The sequence below is a fragment of the Acanthopagrus latus genome, chromosome 12, assembly GCF_904848185.1.
Source record: "Acanthopagrus latus isolate v.2019 chromosome 12, fAcaLat1.1, whole genome shotgun sequence".
NCBI classification, from domain to species: Eukaryota; Metazoa; Chordata; class Actinopteri; order Spariformes; family Sparidae; genus Acanthopagrus; species Acanthopagrus latus.
Window position 1 is genome coordinate 17,843,527 of NC_051050.1, and position 14,947 is coordinate 17,858,473.

At 39.1% G+C, this 14,947-nt stretch overlaps 2 protein-coding genes across 2 annotated transcripts in view; both read right to left on the reverse strand.

Annotated features, from left to right (window-relative positions):
* The window catches only part of dym (dymeclin), a 54,512-nt gene extending 45,702 nt beyond the window's left edge, over positions 1-8,810 (reverse strand). Inside the window, exons 1-7 of the mRNA XM_037117710.1 lie at positions 8,593-8,810; positions 6,429-6,635; positions 5,049-5,101; positions 4,756-4,849; positions 3,564-3,700; positions 1,984-2,056; positions 47-172 (exon numbers count right to left, since the gene is read on the reverse strand). Of these exons, the coding sequence (XP_036973605.1) occupies positions 47-172; positions 1,984-2,056; positions 3,564-3,700; positions 4,756-4,849; positions 5,049-5,101; positions 6,429-6,568 (623 nt within the window). The 5' untranslated portion in view covers positions 6,569-6,635; positions 8,593-8,810. The remainder of the gene's footprint in view (positions 1-46; positions 173-1,983; positions 2,057-3,563; positions 3,701-4,755; positions 4,850-5,048; positions 5,102-6,428; positions 6,636-8,592) is intronic.
* A 1,853-nt stretch (positions 8,811-10,663) lies between these two features.
* On the reverse strand, positions 10,664-12,573 carry LOC119030048 (UPF0729 protein C18orf32 homolog). The gene is made up of 3 exons (XM_037117370.1): positions 12,415-12,573; positions 11,305-11,514; positions 10,664-11,048 (listed from the first exon to the last, which is right to left on the reverse strand). The coding sequence occupies exons 2-3, from the start codon at positions 11,476-11,478 to the stop codon at positions 10,983-10,985; spliced, it is 240 nt and encodes a 79-aa protein (XP_036973265.1). The 5' UTR covers positions 11,479-11,514; positions 12,415-12,573; the 3' UTR covers positions 10,664-10,982.
* Positions 12,574-14,947: the final 2,374 nt, after the last annotated feature.

Sequence of the window (14,947 nt, forward strand, 5' to 3'; positions counted from 1 at the left end):
CTGAACTTGTGTGTGTGTGTGGGTGTATATGTGTGTGTGGTCTCACCATCGTCCCTTCATGATGTGCTGATAGATTATTCCGTCTCTGAGAATGTCTTTGTGGAAGAGCTGATAGGAGAAGAACACTAGCAGCGTGGTCACAGCTTCGAACAGGATGCTATAGGTGATGTCACTACAGGAAAAGACAGGTGCATGTAGAGTTGAAGTGGATAAACTACAGTTACTTGTACCGCAACTTCACAGGTATAAATATATATGTATAAGAAGAGGATGTTGATAGATTTTGATTCTACTTCCACAAATAATCTGATGATTGATTTTCATATCTATAATTTACTGAGTCTACAAAATGTCAGGTATCGGGGAAAATGCTCATCAGATCCTTTCATTTACAAAAGTGGAACTGGCAAATGTTTGACATTGTTGCTTGAAAAATAAAATTATCATCAAAATAGTTGGTAATTGCTTATCTTAAGTTTGACTAAATCAACTATTTGTTGCAGCTCTAATTGAAATTGAAGCCTTTTGCAAAAACACACTTGTGCCTAGACTAAATCTGTGGTGCATAATTATAATCATTTAGACTCTAAATGGCTAAGTAGAGAAACAGTGTGTGTGGAAACACTGCAAGGCACGGCGATTTCGGTATTAATCTGAATCAACTGCCTGCCTAGATAAATAATACAACTGACATCTATCTTTCTTGTAAAAATATGCCACAAAAGATTTCTTCTAAGCTTACAATTGACGTACAGAAGCCTGTTTGGGATACGGGGAGCAATACCAAAATAATGGTAATATTCCCATCCAAAGCAGGAACACGTACAGAGGAAACAGGCTGACGGTCCACAAAGTGGTGAAGGGAAGAAAAACAGGTAGAGTCTTGGAGCACGAAACAATGAATAACATTGGAAAGTTCGGTCGTTTACACGAGAGCCAGGGTTTGATGTCCGGAGACAACAGAAAGGGGGGGTGGGAGAGAGGGAGAAAGAAATTAGACAGGGGGGAGAGGAGGACGTCAAGAATGACTCAACACAGGCCAGGGAAAAGAGAGGAAAAGTGGAAGATCCTGCGTTGATGAAAGAGCGACTGTCAGTCATGTTTCTGTGAACTTGTTTTGACACCGCCGAGGAGATTTTGTCGGCAGAGACGTCCACACTGCATCTTTGTCTCTCGGTGACAGACTGAGTGTCAGGCAAGGGGGATAATTCCACCATTGATAAGTAAATACGCTGAAATATTCACCCATTAAAGCTGAGTGTTAGCGTGCACACCGCCCACGGGGAGTAAAGGCTGATAGCATTTCTTTCAATCATTATGTTCCCTTTTCTCCCACTCGTTGGCACCGCTCCTAATCCAACTTTTCGTCTCAAGCGTTTTCTCTTCCTCCAAAACAACCGACACTTTCTCTTTTTCTTTATTTCCATTAGTCATATCCCTTTTCATTCTTTCTACTTTTTTTTTCGATTTTGTTCCTTTGTTCAGTCCAGCGGAGGACGTGAAACATGTGGACATCTGAGCCCAACCTTGTTCCATAATGGATTTCAGCCTCTCCTGGTTGGTGAATCAGGGAGTGGATGAGCAAGTGGCGCACGCAAAGACAGAGTCAGACGCACAAACTGCTTTTCATTAACTGCTCAATGACTAACATCCTGTAACAACCAACAAACATGAAAAAAAAAACAAGGAACTCTGACCAAACGATTGGGCTGGGCTGAGAAACTGCACAAAAGTGGCCCGTACTTGATGTTTTTATGTGAACACCATGCTGATAATATAATGTCAAACATGTGATCTTGAACAATAAGCACCGTGACATCGACAAACCGCTCTGTGGGGACAGTCAGGGCAGCGTGAACAACATAGCTGTGTAAAAAAAAAAAAAAAAAGCATTGCCATCGCTCATGTCTGACTTTTAAAGTATATGTGAATGTATGAATGGACAGACACACTCATATATACACAGACAAGGGAGATACTTACAGCAAGGGCACTTCGACGATCAGGTGCACGAGGTTGGACAACAGCTCCTCAAGGAGGTCCTGGCTGCCTGTTTCTACACAAGGGATTAAGGGAGTCATTATACGAGACACACATGGCAGCTCCCTGTAGATTACTGTCAGTCTCTCTTTGCTCCTTTCCTTCCAACTCCCACTCCACCATCCCTCTTTCTATCCTTCCCTTAATCCATATTTCATGCTCACTGTACAGAGGAACACCACTGAGGGAAATTAGCTAACTGGGAGATTACAGGGTTTCTGCAGGGTTCACCGAGTTAAACTTATTTTAAGGCTCTTTTTCAGCACTCCTGATGATAGAATTGGTTTAAATAACACAACCTAGGCCTGGATAAGCAGCAGAAAATGAATGAATGGATTCATCTACAGTATACTAACATTACATTGTTATAGGGATGTGACATTATGTATTGTATTCGATTTTAGACATTGTTATACAAGTGTTTCCTGGTTTTAAAGGCAGCATATATCAATAAAGATATATGCTGTGTATTGTGATACAGCTTAAAAGTATCACAATTTTATTAAAATGCCGCATCGCCCAGCCCTTGATGAACTAAATTAAACATTCATCAACATAAGTTCATTTAAGTTCCTGCTAAAATTAATAAAGGCATCATGAGCATCGTCCAACAACAACAGTTGCAATCCTTGGACTTTGGGTACCATCAGCAGCAAACGCTTTTAACATTAAAAAAAATGGGGACACCAAACAACAAAACATGCACCTGCAAAAGATTATTTTATTTTAAAGTATGGCATCGTTTGTGGACACTGTTCTCAATGCTTTTTAAGACTTTGCAAGATCTGCAGAAACCCTGGATCGTCTTCTCTTTACAACTTTAAACAATCTGTAATTAGCACAGTGTCATTTTGAAGATATTTGAACAACAACCATCTAACACAGCAGATAACCTGAGGCCTGTTAGGAGCTGAAAATGTCTTGCTTTCCTATTATTGTCCCTATGAGCTCCAAAAAGGTGTTACTGCATATCAATTAGAAGTATCAAGGTCATCAAGATGGATTTGTTAAGTATCTATTTAGGACTCAAACAGGGCTCATGTTTGAGGCCAAAAACAGATGTGCAGTCAGTGGATGCAGATTCAGAATTTTTTTTTTTTTTTTTTTTTTTAAATGGAGTCTCTCAGAGACAGCTGATCCAGGTCAGTAGCCAGGGGTATTTGAGCTGAATTAAAAAGCTGATTTCTTATCTCTCTTTAGGTATGAGGGGAAGTATTACACACTTGACCCTTGTGACTAGACTGTAATAACTTACACCGTATGAGTGTACAGGGAGCCACACACTTTCAAGGATGTTGTTCATAACATTTCTCAGCAGATGATGTGGAGTTTTGTGTTGAGTGTAAAAAGGCTCTAAAGCGACTAAAATCATTTTCATTTTGCCTCATACATCACAGCTGCAAGTGCCACAAAATCAGTTCCAGTGTATCCTGTGAAGCCAACTTCTTTCGGTAATTTGTGGCATCACTTTAATCTCCCTTTGGCATGCCTCCCTTTTCGAATGAAAGTGTGACAGAGCTCACCTCCACAGGAGCCTGGCGCCCTCTCCTGGTAGGAGAACTGTAAGTGCAGCTCCTCCTCACTCATCTCCCTGATGAACACCTTGAGCAGGCAGCGAATCATGAACAGTGCGTTGTGGGCCTGCCAGATAAACAGCTGACTGCAGAAGAGAAACAACAAAAACAGGACATCACGTTCGAGGTCAAACAGAAAACCGTGATGGAAGTTAATGATGTGAGGGGGCTCGCTATGTGCTGTTGGTCTATGTCCTAGATTTACCAAAGAAAGCTTGGCTGACTGCAAATGTTTTTCAGGAATGTGTTGTGTTTAATGTAATATTGGGTGCTTTAAAGTAATGACATTTGGCCGAAAATGTAGTCTTTTTATTAATATAATATTGTGCTGGCATGAATTACACAGCTCTTGTTCCATGCATGTGAAGTTCAACCCTTTGAGTGATTATGCAGAAAGTTTAAAGTTAATAACTTTTGTGGTATTTTTGTTTTGGGTAATTGAAAATTACAAGTCAGTTCTCATGACTGCAACTTTCCCTTTGACAACCAAGAACACAAATATTGAATATTGTGGCCCTGACGATAGAATGTAATGATACTGAATGTTACTATTTATTCACATATGACAGAACAGATTGGGACAAGACTGGTGAGAAACAAATGAAGGGGAAACAAGAAATGATTGGAACCATCCAGTGCAAGCCACAATGTTTCACAACCACTAAACGCTAACACGGAGGTGTCTAATCAGTCCCACAAATTGCCTATTTGGACATACCAATTATGTCAGACCCAGAAAATGTTTTGTTTATGTGACGGAATATGTTTCGAAATGTGAGAAAAGTAGATGGGAGTGGATGGGGAGAGATAGCGCCAACCTATAATGATGTTTAATAGAGAATGAAGAGTTCCCGCCCGAAGCATTTGGTGACTTGGGCAGGGTCAATCTCTGTGGAAATGCAGCTTGGCAGCAAGAGCAGAAAAAAGCCACATGTGTTGATGGTTATACCTCAGCAGCTTTCTCATGGGAAACTACAACCACTTCAGCGTTTCTCCCGTGTAAAAAGCACAAGGATCCCCTGACTGCCTGCGATCGAAACAATAACTGGCCTGCACTCCCGCACAGTGAACACTGACATGCACACGGCCTATCATTACTGACATCAGAGTTCATGCTCTCCTCTGAGGTTCCCATACTCACTCTTGGCATTCTGTAGAGATTTTCAGCTCTTTGGTTCTTCCCAAGAAAATTCTCACAAGGGCGCCAAAATTCCCCGATCTGGGATTATTTTCAACTTGGAGGGAAAAAAAAGAGGGGGAGAGAACGTATCAGTGGCACTGCATGATGGAATCATCAGACTGGCATGAAAAGAAGGAAGAGGGAAATAAAAAGTTTATTGTTTTATTTAAATCTATGATGAAATACATTTTGTGACCCAGGTATTGACCAGTAAAAGACACAGATGAAGCATATCAACATGATAGGCAACTTACTGAGGATCTTTGCCAGGGGGATGACAGCCTCTTCTAGTAATTTGGAGTCTCCACTGTTTTAAAGTAAAAACAGAGTAGAAGAAAATTAGAGAGAAAAGGAGAAGCATAAAATACATGCAAGGGAAAATGGTTCAGAGGAGCCGATAGTTATTATAATCACACACTAACAACATTCATATAGCTCGCACCTGCAGTGACACAGACCAGAAAATATAAAGCTATATAAATGTGCCATCATGAGATGTTTGTGCTCTGCGTTTTGTTTCAGGTGAGCACCGTTAATTTTTAACAGTAAAAAATCTATCATTCACTGCCCTTTGGACAGTACTGTGAAGCCACAAACTATTTGTGATCAGGCCTGAACTGTGCAGAACTGGGAGGACCAGCTGGGTCACATTAAGATGTTAAAGGAATAGTTCCAACATTTTGGGAAATACACTTTTATGCTTTTTCTTAGGTGAGAACATTGAGTCTACTCTAAAGTCAGTATGGTAAAGATGCAGGTACATACAGCAGCTTGTTAACTGACTTGAACAAAAAACAAAAAAACAAAAAACAAAGAGTGAGAACATGTTGATTAGTGAGCTGTAAATTAGAGGCTCTTGTGGGCAGATTTAGTTGTCTGCTTGGGCTTGTGTTAAACTATATAACATGCGTTGAAGAGCTGGAGAAGACGGGTGAAGAAAGCATACCAAAAAATTAGCTGGACTGGTACACACAAGCTCTGTTAACAACTCGCGACTCGGTTACATTGATGAATGAATGAAACGCCCCTACTGGATGAATATTTAACATTGGTCACAAACCAGCTACAGTAAGGAATGTGGTGTCTTCTCAGCACTATTTACAAAGGGGCTAAGTGTTAACTAGTTAATCTATTCCCAGCCAAGCGGAAGGGTAATAATGTGGGATTGCGGCTGACAGGAGCTCTGCAAACATCCTGTCTACAGGGGAATGTTAGATCCTGGCTAGGACTCTTAAAGGACTTTTTTAATGGAAGGTTGTGCCTGTTGGTGTATAGACGCTTGGAGAAACTTGTCAAACGCTAATGAATATTCAGAAAGTTAAGACTAGAGTCAGTCATGGTTTGCTGTTACCTACATTTTTAAAGACAACTTACACAACGTATCCTACAGGTGATATATTTTCCTCCAAGCCCCCTCAAGTCTATATTTCAGGAGATTTTTGCTAAAGTCGTTTCACCTCCAATTTCTTTCCATTCCTGTCTGGCCTCTTGGTGGACAAATAAGGATTAAATCGAGAGCTGCAACTAGCAAATATTTTTGTTATCAGTGATTGTTTTCAAAGTGCTAACCTGCAACATACTAGCACACATCGTCATTATCTGTAATAAATTATCCTTTGTGTGTGTTTGTATACCTGCTGGTGGGACTGATGAATGTGAAGGAGATGAGCTGGTTCCAGAAAGGGTCATTCTCTGATATGGACTCCGTGCCCACAAGAGCCTTGAGGCTGGGGTTATCAGACAGGTCGCTGACCTGGCTAGTGTTGGCACCCATCTCTACTGGCTCCGCTCAGCCAGACTCACCACTCTTCACTGTTTTTTCACCAGGCATATGCCAAATCCTGGAACAGAAGGAATGCCATCACAAAGATTAATAATCACCTCAACACACAGTACTTCTGACAGTTACTGTTCTCCAAGACAGAAGGGCTAATTAGCAACACTATTTTTTATTCATCAGGAACTCAGAGTTTGACTTCTCTCAGTTCAGATTAAACATTACCTTTAAATCAAATTCGCTAATCAATGACACAGATCAATCAGTAACAGCGGAGCTCTCAGGTGTGTGTAAGGAGTCGATAAACAATAAAGGAAGGCAAGCTACAACTGGGACTAATAATGTGGACCTCTACTCATCAAAAATGTTGATATATAAAGATACATATCTATTCTGAACATTCAAAATGATTTCAATACTCGTTTTCTGCAGTATCAATACACCATCTAGTTTCACTTTGACAGAAAGTTGGCATACACTATTTTTAGAGGACTAAACTGAAGAGAAAAAAACAAATGTTTCTTTCTGATCTTAAATGTTAAGTACAGTCTTTCTGCTCTTCTCTGCTACTAACTGACGCTGCATCTTGTTTTCATGAAAATCTACCATTTCAATGTTGAATCAAATTCCCTGTGGTATCAAAGAAAGTGTTAAATATCGATATTTTTCAAGGTATTGTATTGCGGTTAGAAGATCCAGTACTGTGATAACTAGGGCTGTCACGATACCAGATTTTCATAACTTGATTAATGTGGCTAAACAAACTCATGATAATGATATTATCGCAATATGTACAGAAATGGTGGATTACTGTTCTTTTCTTGTTTAGTTGTTCCCTTTTGTTCCCTTTATAAAGCATCTACGAAACACTATATAAGTCTAATGCATTAATTTTATCACTATCAGCTACTCGATTGCTAATGAAAAGGCAACACATAAACAAGAGATGCACAAGGCCGAACATCTTGGACGGAAGCTGGATTATTCAGACATTATTTTCAAGATGAGACGATAGGAAATGTCACAAAGTACTTGATTAATCACCCAGTGGGGAAACTGAGTGATACCAAACATATAGGACAAACAAGTAGGACAATAATAAAGAGGACAGACACATCTCAGGGCAGTGCATAATAAGAGGAGAGCTCAGCACTGTGAATAATTCATAGCGCAAACATCAATAAGACTGTAAGCGAACATATTCAAGGCTAGCAACATTCCATAGTACAAAACAGTCCAAGTCATCAACAGACATCAACAGACATTTATCAATATTTCCTTTTATTAATATCACAGTAATGATGATGTCGATCAATATTGAGACACCTCCAGTGACAACACCCATCTCTATTGTTACCTTTCCATACATTTCTATTTAAACACCCAATTTCAGCAATTACATGTAAGCGAAACAGATTCATCCTCACCGGTTCCAATACATGCATTCATGAGAGAGGCCAAGTTCACTACAGGATGTCACATCAGGAACCAGGACGCGTTCTGTTTTCTTGAAAAGACACACCTTTGACACACAGGTGCAGCCTGCCAGTCAACACTTGCCCAGGTGAACTGGCAGAGGACAGTTTGTGCCTCATGTTAATACATGACAGGCACACACACATATGAGTTAAGACGGGGATACACATGCCACCAAAAACATAATACGTAGTTCACATCACTGATGAGAAGACTGATTACTGGTGAGCTTTCCGTTAACGTTACAGCATTTGGTGCCCAGATTCAGTCTGCCATGTCCTGCATCTGTAGCTCATGATATATCTGCTGTTTCAGTTGACCAACTTGCTAGCTCACCCAAGTGTAGGTGCAAAAAAATGCCCTGAGCCTCGGCACGTTTCAGTGTCAACACGGTACACAGGCAGTCCCAGATTAGCACGAAGCCTTGGCTAGATAATTTACAGACTCGTGACCGTGTCCGGTTGAATGTGTGGTTCATAACTGACTCTCCAGAAAAGCAGCTAACGTCCACTGCTTGTTTGATATCAGCTGACCGCTCGGCTTACCTGTCATAAATGCTTCTCGCAGTTTCCGCGGCTGTCTCGGCTCCCAGGACCTTTAAACGGCGGCTGTTTTTCACACACAACAGGAGCTGGGTCCACTTTGTTCGTCAAGTGTCACTTACTTAGGCGAAAACGTGAAATTCTGTGGAATTCGAGACAATTCTGATCACTCTACATACTCCTGTCCACCATGTTTTCCACGTCGCCACCCCTTGCGTGATGACGACGTAGGGGCGTTGAGTACGTTGGTGACGTTGCAGATAGAAATAGGGTCAATAGATCCACAAGTACCTGGTCTAAGCTTTAAATTCTCAGGAGCACTGTGTAGTTTTTCAAGAACAAATTCAAATGGAGAATTTTAACAATTACAAAACTGATGAGATAATAAAAATGAAATAAATTCCAATACTGCAAAAACAAGCTGTTCTCAGAGGAAAATAAGGTCCCCAAAACACTGTTTGAGGGTCTGCCAAATATAAACAAAGTAAAACAGTATAAAATGGTGTAAAACTGATTTATAAAACTAATCAGTCCATAAAGATATTTATCTTTTCTGATTAAAGTGTTTTCCCCAAAACTACATACTACACCTTTAAGTCATGGAACATTTAGTAACCTTCTTGGGATGTACTCATTTAAGGCCCTGCTATGCTAAATGCCATCTAAATGCCATCATAACAATCATATATTCACTTTTAAATGAAAAGTCAGCATACTCTCTCTCTCTCTCTCTCTCTCTCTCTCTCTATATATATATATATATATATATATATATACACACACACACACACACACATATATATATATATATACACACACATATATATATATATATATATATATATATATACACACACACATATATATATATATATATATATATATATATATATATATATATATATAAACACACACACACACACACACACACACACACACACACACACACACACACACAGCCTTTTCGTCTCCTTATCCTTGTTGAGGGGTATATTTCAACAACTTAAAGGGTAATCACCAGTTTTAAACATTCGTGTGTTTACAGGTCTTTGGTATTACTACATTATAGCATATACATATAAAGGCTCCTATATGTGGTTCCAGAAGAAGCTGTGCGCAATCTAATAAATTGCCTCCAATTATGTCACTCAGGCACTTGCATTGTGGGTAATGCAGGTACCCAGTTTTAAAAGCAGTCCAGTGGTCACGCACCGCTCTTCTACAACACTGTTGGACTTATTGTGGACCTTTTTAAAACAAATGATTTAAAACAGCACAGCAGAACCAGAGGCATTGCCTTTTTTGTTCCATGCAATCTTCTTCCTTTTCCAAAGCAGGTGTGTACGTTACCTACAATGCCACTTAGCCACTGAGTGACATCAGAGAACACAGCCTATTAGATTACGTGTAGCTTCCTCTGGAGCCACAGAAGGCTTTATACTACTTTTTATCACACATTAAGTAATACTCCTCAAGACCTGTAAACACACTTTATCTCTAAAATTTTAGTAATCCTTTAATTTAGTAAGTATGTCCATCTTTAATCATGGCAGCGACACAAACTGATGAACTTACCTCACCTAAGTTTGCAATGGTTCAATTCAAATTAACAAATTAGCTTACATCAATATAGACCAATGCGTGCAGCTTTTCACCAACTGCCTAATGCTACTAGAAGCAAACCCACAGGAAACTTGTCAACTTGCAGAGCAAGCTGTGGTCATGTGCATCTGACTGTACCTGTGTATGATGACAAATAGTGATGTGAGACGCAAACAAGATGGGCTTTGAATTTGGCTCATGATGTTCTAATTAGTGAACCAAATATAGACTTGGAGACAGGAGAAACTTCACGGCCGAGGATATAAAAGTAAGGACAAGAGAGGAGGGGCTGCTGATCTGACTATCTTTTGTCCTCCTTTTCCACCCTGACAAACTCCTTAAAGCAAAATAAAGCAGAAAGCAGCATTTCTTGTGATTTCTGACCTAGATTAACACAGGGATGATATTGCTTTCATATCCATGTTGTTTAAAATACCACAAAACAAAAACATAATAAATAAACCATAAGGCATGGAGCGATAAATATGCTTTTCTTTTATTCATTAATTAAGTTGCACATTTGACTTAAAAAACTTTCCCATTGTGACAGAATATTCTACACAGTAAATGCATGTAATAATTAATGATTTACAAGAAAAATGTGTCAACAATTAACAATTTTCTAAAGTTAGAGTAAATAATGAAAAAAAAAATAAGATACACATTATATGGAAGGGTATAAAAACCATCCCATTTAAAGAGGACTGATAAATTATTCGATAGTTTCTCTATATTATATCAATGGAATATTTACACGGTTTTAGATGCATTATTATAAACATTTGGAGCCGTCAATCTGTCTTCTTATCTGCTGCTATAGTAGATCCATTGGCTGTGACTTCCCCATTGCTGTCAGCCTGAAAATAAATACAAAATGAAATAAAAACATCCCGTTATTAACAATCATGTAGGGGCTCAAAACTACCACCTGTATTCGATATGAGCAGGGTCTACTGAAACTCAACTTCAACAAAGCCGAATGTTATGTCAAATATGAGAACAAAACGTCCACAGTATCAGAAGATTTAAATTATCACCAAGCCCTATACAAGCAAATAAAAGACGTTTATCAACTGTAATGACAAAATCATTATCCCTTAACCATTAACTTACCTTGCAAGTGCCATTACTCTTTTCACTAGCTTTTTGGTCACCAGTTTCCTGGACTGCCTTTTTGGTCCAGAATGTATTGATGATGGGTGAAATGAACGGATAGAGGTAAGGCTCCAGGAACCTCTTGTAGACCCACAACAGGACAGGAATCACAATACAGGGAATGCAGACCATGACTGTGGCTTGGACAGCACGTCAAGAGTGATGAAGCTGATGAAGAGAAGGAAGCAAAAATAGTCATTATCTCAGTGACCACAGGGGGGTAAAGCTTTTCCAGCATTTATATAAAGGCAACCTCATGAGCTTTAAGGTAGATATTTAATTAATTTGAAAAGTTTGGCTATGAGGTGTGTGTTTGTCTGTCCAACATCCAATCTAAAAACTAACTTCACCTCCTTACATTGTAAATGATTTCTGCTTTCATGCCATGGATAACTTCAGGGCAAAAGCAACAGAGCCAATTAGCCATCCACAAGAGAAAAAAATGTGCATTTAGACCACCACAGGAGGATAATGAATAATAAAGGGGATTTGAGTAGTGTCAACTGTCCAAATGGTCATTCATCAGTGATGTTTGGATTCAGATCAGCTGACTGTAATGGCGACAGAGCGTCACAGAGGGGCGACAGCACAGCAGAAGTAAAAACAAGTTATATTCAGGTCTCAGTATTCGAAATGTGTCTGATAAAGTCTATTCTCCATCTCAGTTTATTAAGCACATGTCTGCCTCCTCCACCAGCTCACAGGGCAGTGGTGTATGTCACCTGCGATCTGTCAGTATTAGTTTTAATCCGCTAATGTTTAAATATCTTAGAAGAAGCAGAAGAGAGGCTGGGTGTTGAGTTAACCGGTGCCCTGCTGGGGACCCTTCCTTCCTGGCACTTCTGTGTGCTGTTAACTCGTCTTGTTACTGATCGACAAACACTATGATCACGGCGTCATCACACTGACTGCTAACGTTAGCTAACTGACTGCTAGCTAACTGATTGCTAGCTCCCTGCCCTCACTCGGCGGTGAACATAACAGATAGTCTGTGAAGAATCATAGACAGCCGCTGGCAAAACATTATTTTTTAAAGCGACGGGTCTTTAACTGAGAGATATTTCTCACCTCCGCAGATCACGAATTACCACTGCTGACACGTAAGATAGCCGTAGACACGATATTTCTTATGTGTTTTAAGAACCCTTGGTGCGAAGTCTCTGGAATAAGGATCGCGCATGCGCAAAAGCCACTTCCGTAGAACAAGCCTGAAGCGGAAGTTGTGACACAGGATTTTCAGGTTCACAAATATTTGATATGGAATAAAGTATAAGCACAATAAAATAAGTATATTTCTTTTGAAAATGGGCACAAACTTGCACACTGTTGTTTCCATGATATATATTTTTATATGTTTTTTTGTTTTCATATTTTGTTCTCTTTTTCATATTTGTTGTGTGTTTGTTTCAGTCCTTGGCATTTCTGTTTAAATGTTTGTACCTAGTTCTTGTAATGATCTTGTAAAAAAAAAAAAAAAAAAAAAAAATGCTTACCTTCACTTAAGTCTTGCTTACTAATACATTTGGTATCCCAGTACCTGCATTTGAATATCCATATTTCTGAATCCTGTTTTTTCTGGAATACTGGCAAATAAACTATTCTACGTCTATTTTGTAAATGAATTCATACATTGAATTTGAACATGTGGGTTTTAGATTTATTTACAGAAGATATTTGTCATTTTTTGTGAGTTTCATCCACATAGGCAAACGGACTGAGAAGAAACCCAATATTCAACAGTTGCAGCATGATTGCAACATTGAAAAACAACCACAAGATGTCGACACTGAGACGACTCTGGGTGAGCGGATCACCTTTAGGTAGATTTCTGATAAGACCTGGACCTGGGAACAAATTTATGGACAGATATTTACATATGTTTGCATATTTGCCTTTGTCCACATGAAACCTACGGACATAAAGCTAAATAAACAAACATGACTTTTAGCAATTAATATAAACTTCCCAAGGATCTCTTGTGCCCTCACATAAAGAAACTATGTATGAAAAAATAAATGTTTGATATATTTGACCTCAGTGAGCACACACACACACACACACACACACACACACACACACACACACACACACACACACACACACACACACACACACACACACACACACACACACAAATGTACACAGAGTGTCACCAGGTCTTTACTAAATGTTAATTCCCCCTAGACTTCTCTGGGGAGTCATGGTAACTGTTCACCAGCTACTCTTTCTTTACTAATCGCTCAATGACAGAGTGAAACCACTTTTTGTTCAGCCTGTACTCTGAGTTATACTTTGGGTTTGAGAGAAAGAAAACGATTTTTTACAGTTATTTAAGGGGTCTCTTGAGGCCTGTGAAGTTGCGCCTCATTGTACTCTGGAAACGATTTGAGACCCTCAGCGAGTGTTTGGTTATCCATCACTGTCACTGTGCAGCTTCAAATCCTGTCGAGCTGATTGTTATTCACAACGTGTCTATGATGATTCGCACTCTGCAGGTCGTGAGATACAGTAAAAGTGGCTCTGTTCAAAAGTCAAGTCACATCATTGTGAAGCAGAGTCACATCATCTGCAAGGGAACGCACGAGGACTTCAGCTTGTTCACAATCATCAGTGAAGATCTGGACTTTCAGGTTTTATCTCAGCAAGACATCCACTTAAAAAATGAGACAGTAGACTGTCCTGAGAAACAGCTTTAATTGTAACATCAGCAGTCATATATTCTATAATTGTTACCTTGTTTCTGTCTTTTATTTCCATGTGATAACTTTATTAACCAGAATTTCCTTAATACCCTGTTTCTCATGAATATTAAAGTGGTGCAAATCTCTGTCTCTGGAGGTAGATGAGTCTCCTTACTTCTCTTAATCCTACCTAATGTTTTTCCTGTCCAGCTCCTGAATAGTTCCCTCAAAATAGAATAGCGTGACAGGGCAAAATATATGAAAAAGAGCTTAAGAAGGCATTTCATAACCACCAGGCTGCAAAATCGAGTGGTATGGGGGGAAGGATTTACATAACACAACGAACACAACACAATCATACGATGAAAAGAGAGTTACTGATCAAGATCAAGATTCATTTCTGGCATTCGTTTTAGCCATTTGCATGGCGTTTGTACAACATACAAATGCAGTTAAGCAATCCCCAACACAGGTTTCCTGTTTCATTCTGGACATCTCCGATTTATGTAAACAAAAAACCTTTCTCATTTAGAATGAAAATATAATTGACAAACACCTTTGAATGGATTTGTGACCAAACCCTCAAACAAAAAAAAGGACAATAAATCTGATTAGTGCAAATATAAGACGGAACACTTACCTTACCTTTTTGATTATACTGTTCATTTTGGCTATTGGTTTTGACTTTTGAAATATTCTGTCATTTGGCTGCTGAGACAAACAAATTTCCCCATCTGCAGGACATTAAAGGATTTCTCATTCTGATTCTTAAAATAAAAATGCATTATTGTCACACTATAGACTGATGCACAATATATATCTTAGTTTTTAAACTAAAATTCATGATTATGTTTGTTAAAAGTATTGTTTTGTGGGCAAATTGTGAGATTAACACATACTGTAGTTATCCTGTGATCACC

Bases quoted from the DNA above. Each gene is read 5' to 3' on its own strand.
- LOC119030048 (XM_037117370.1), bottom strand. From the start codon at position 11,478: ATGGTCTGCATTCCCTGTATTGTGATTCCTGTCCTGTTGTGGGTCTAC. The intron at 11,049-11,304 runs GTAAGTTAATGG...ATTTATTTTCAG, and splicing joins AGAGTAATGGCACTTGCAAG to GCTGACAGCAATGGGGAAGT.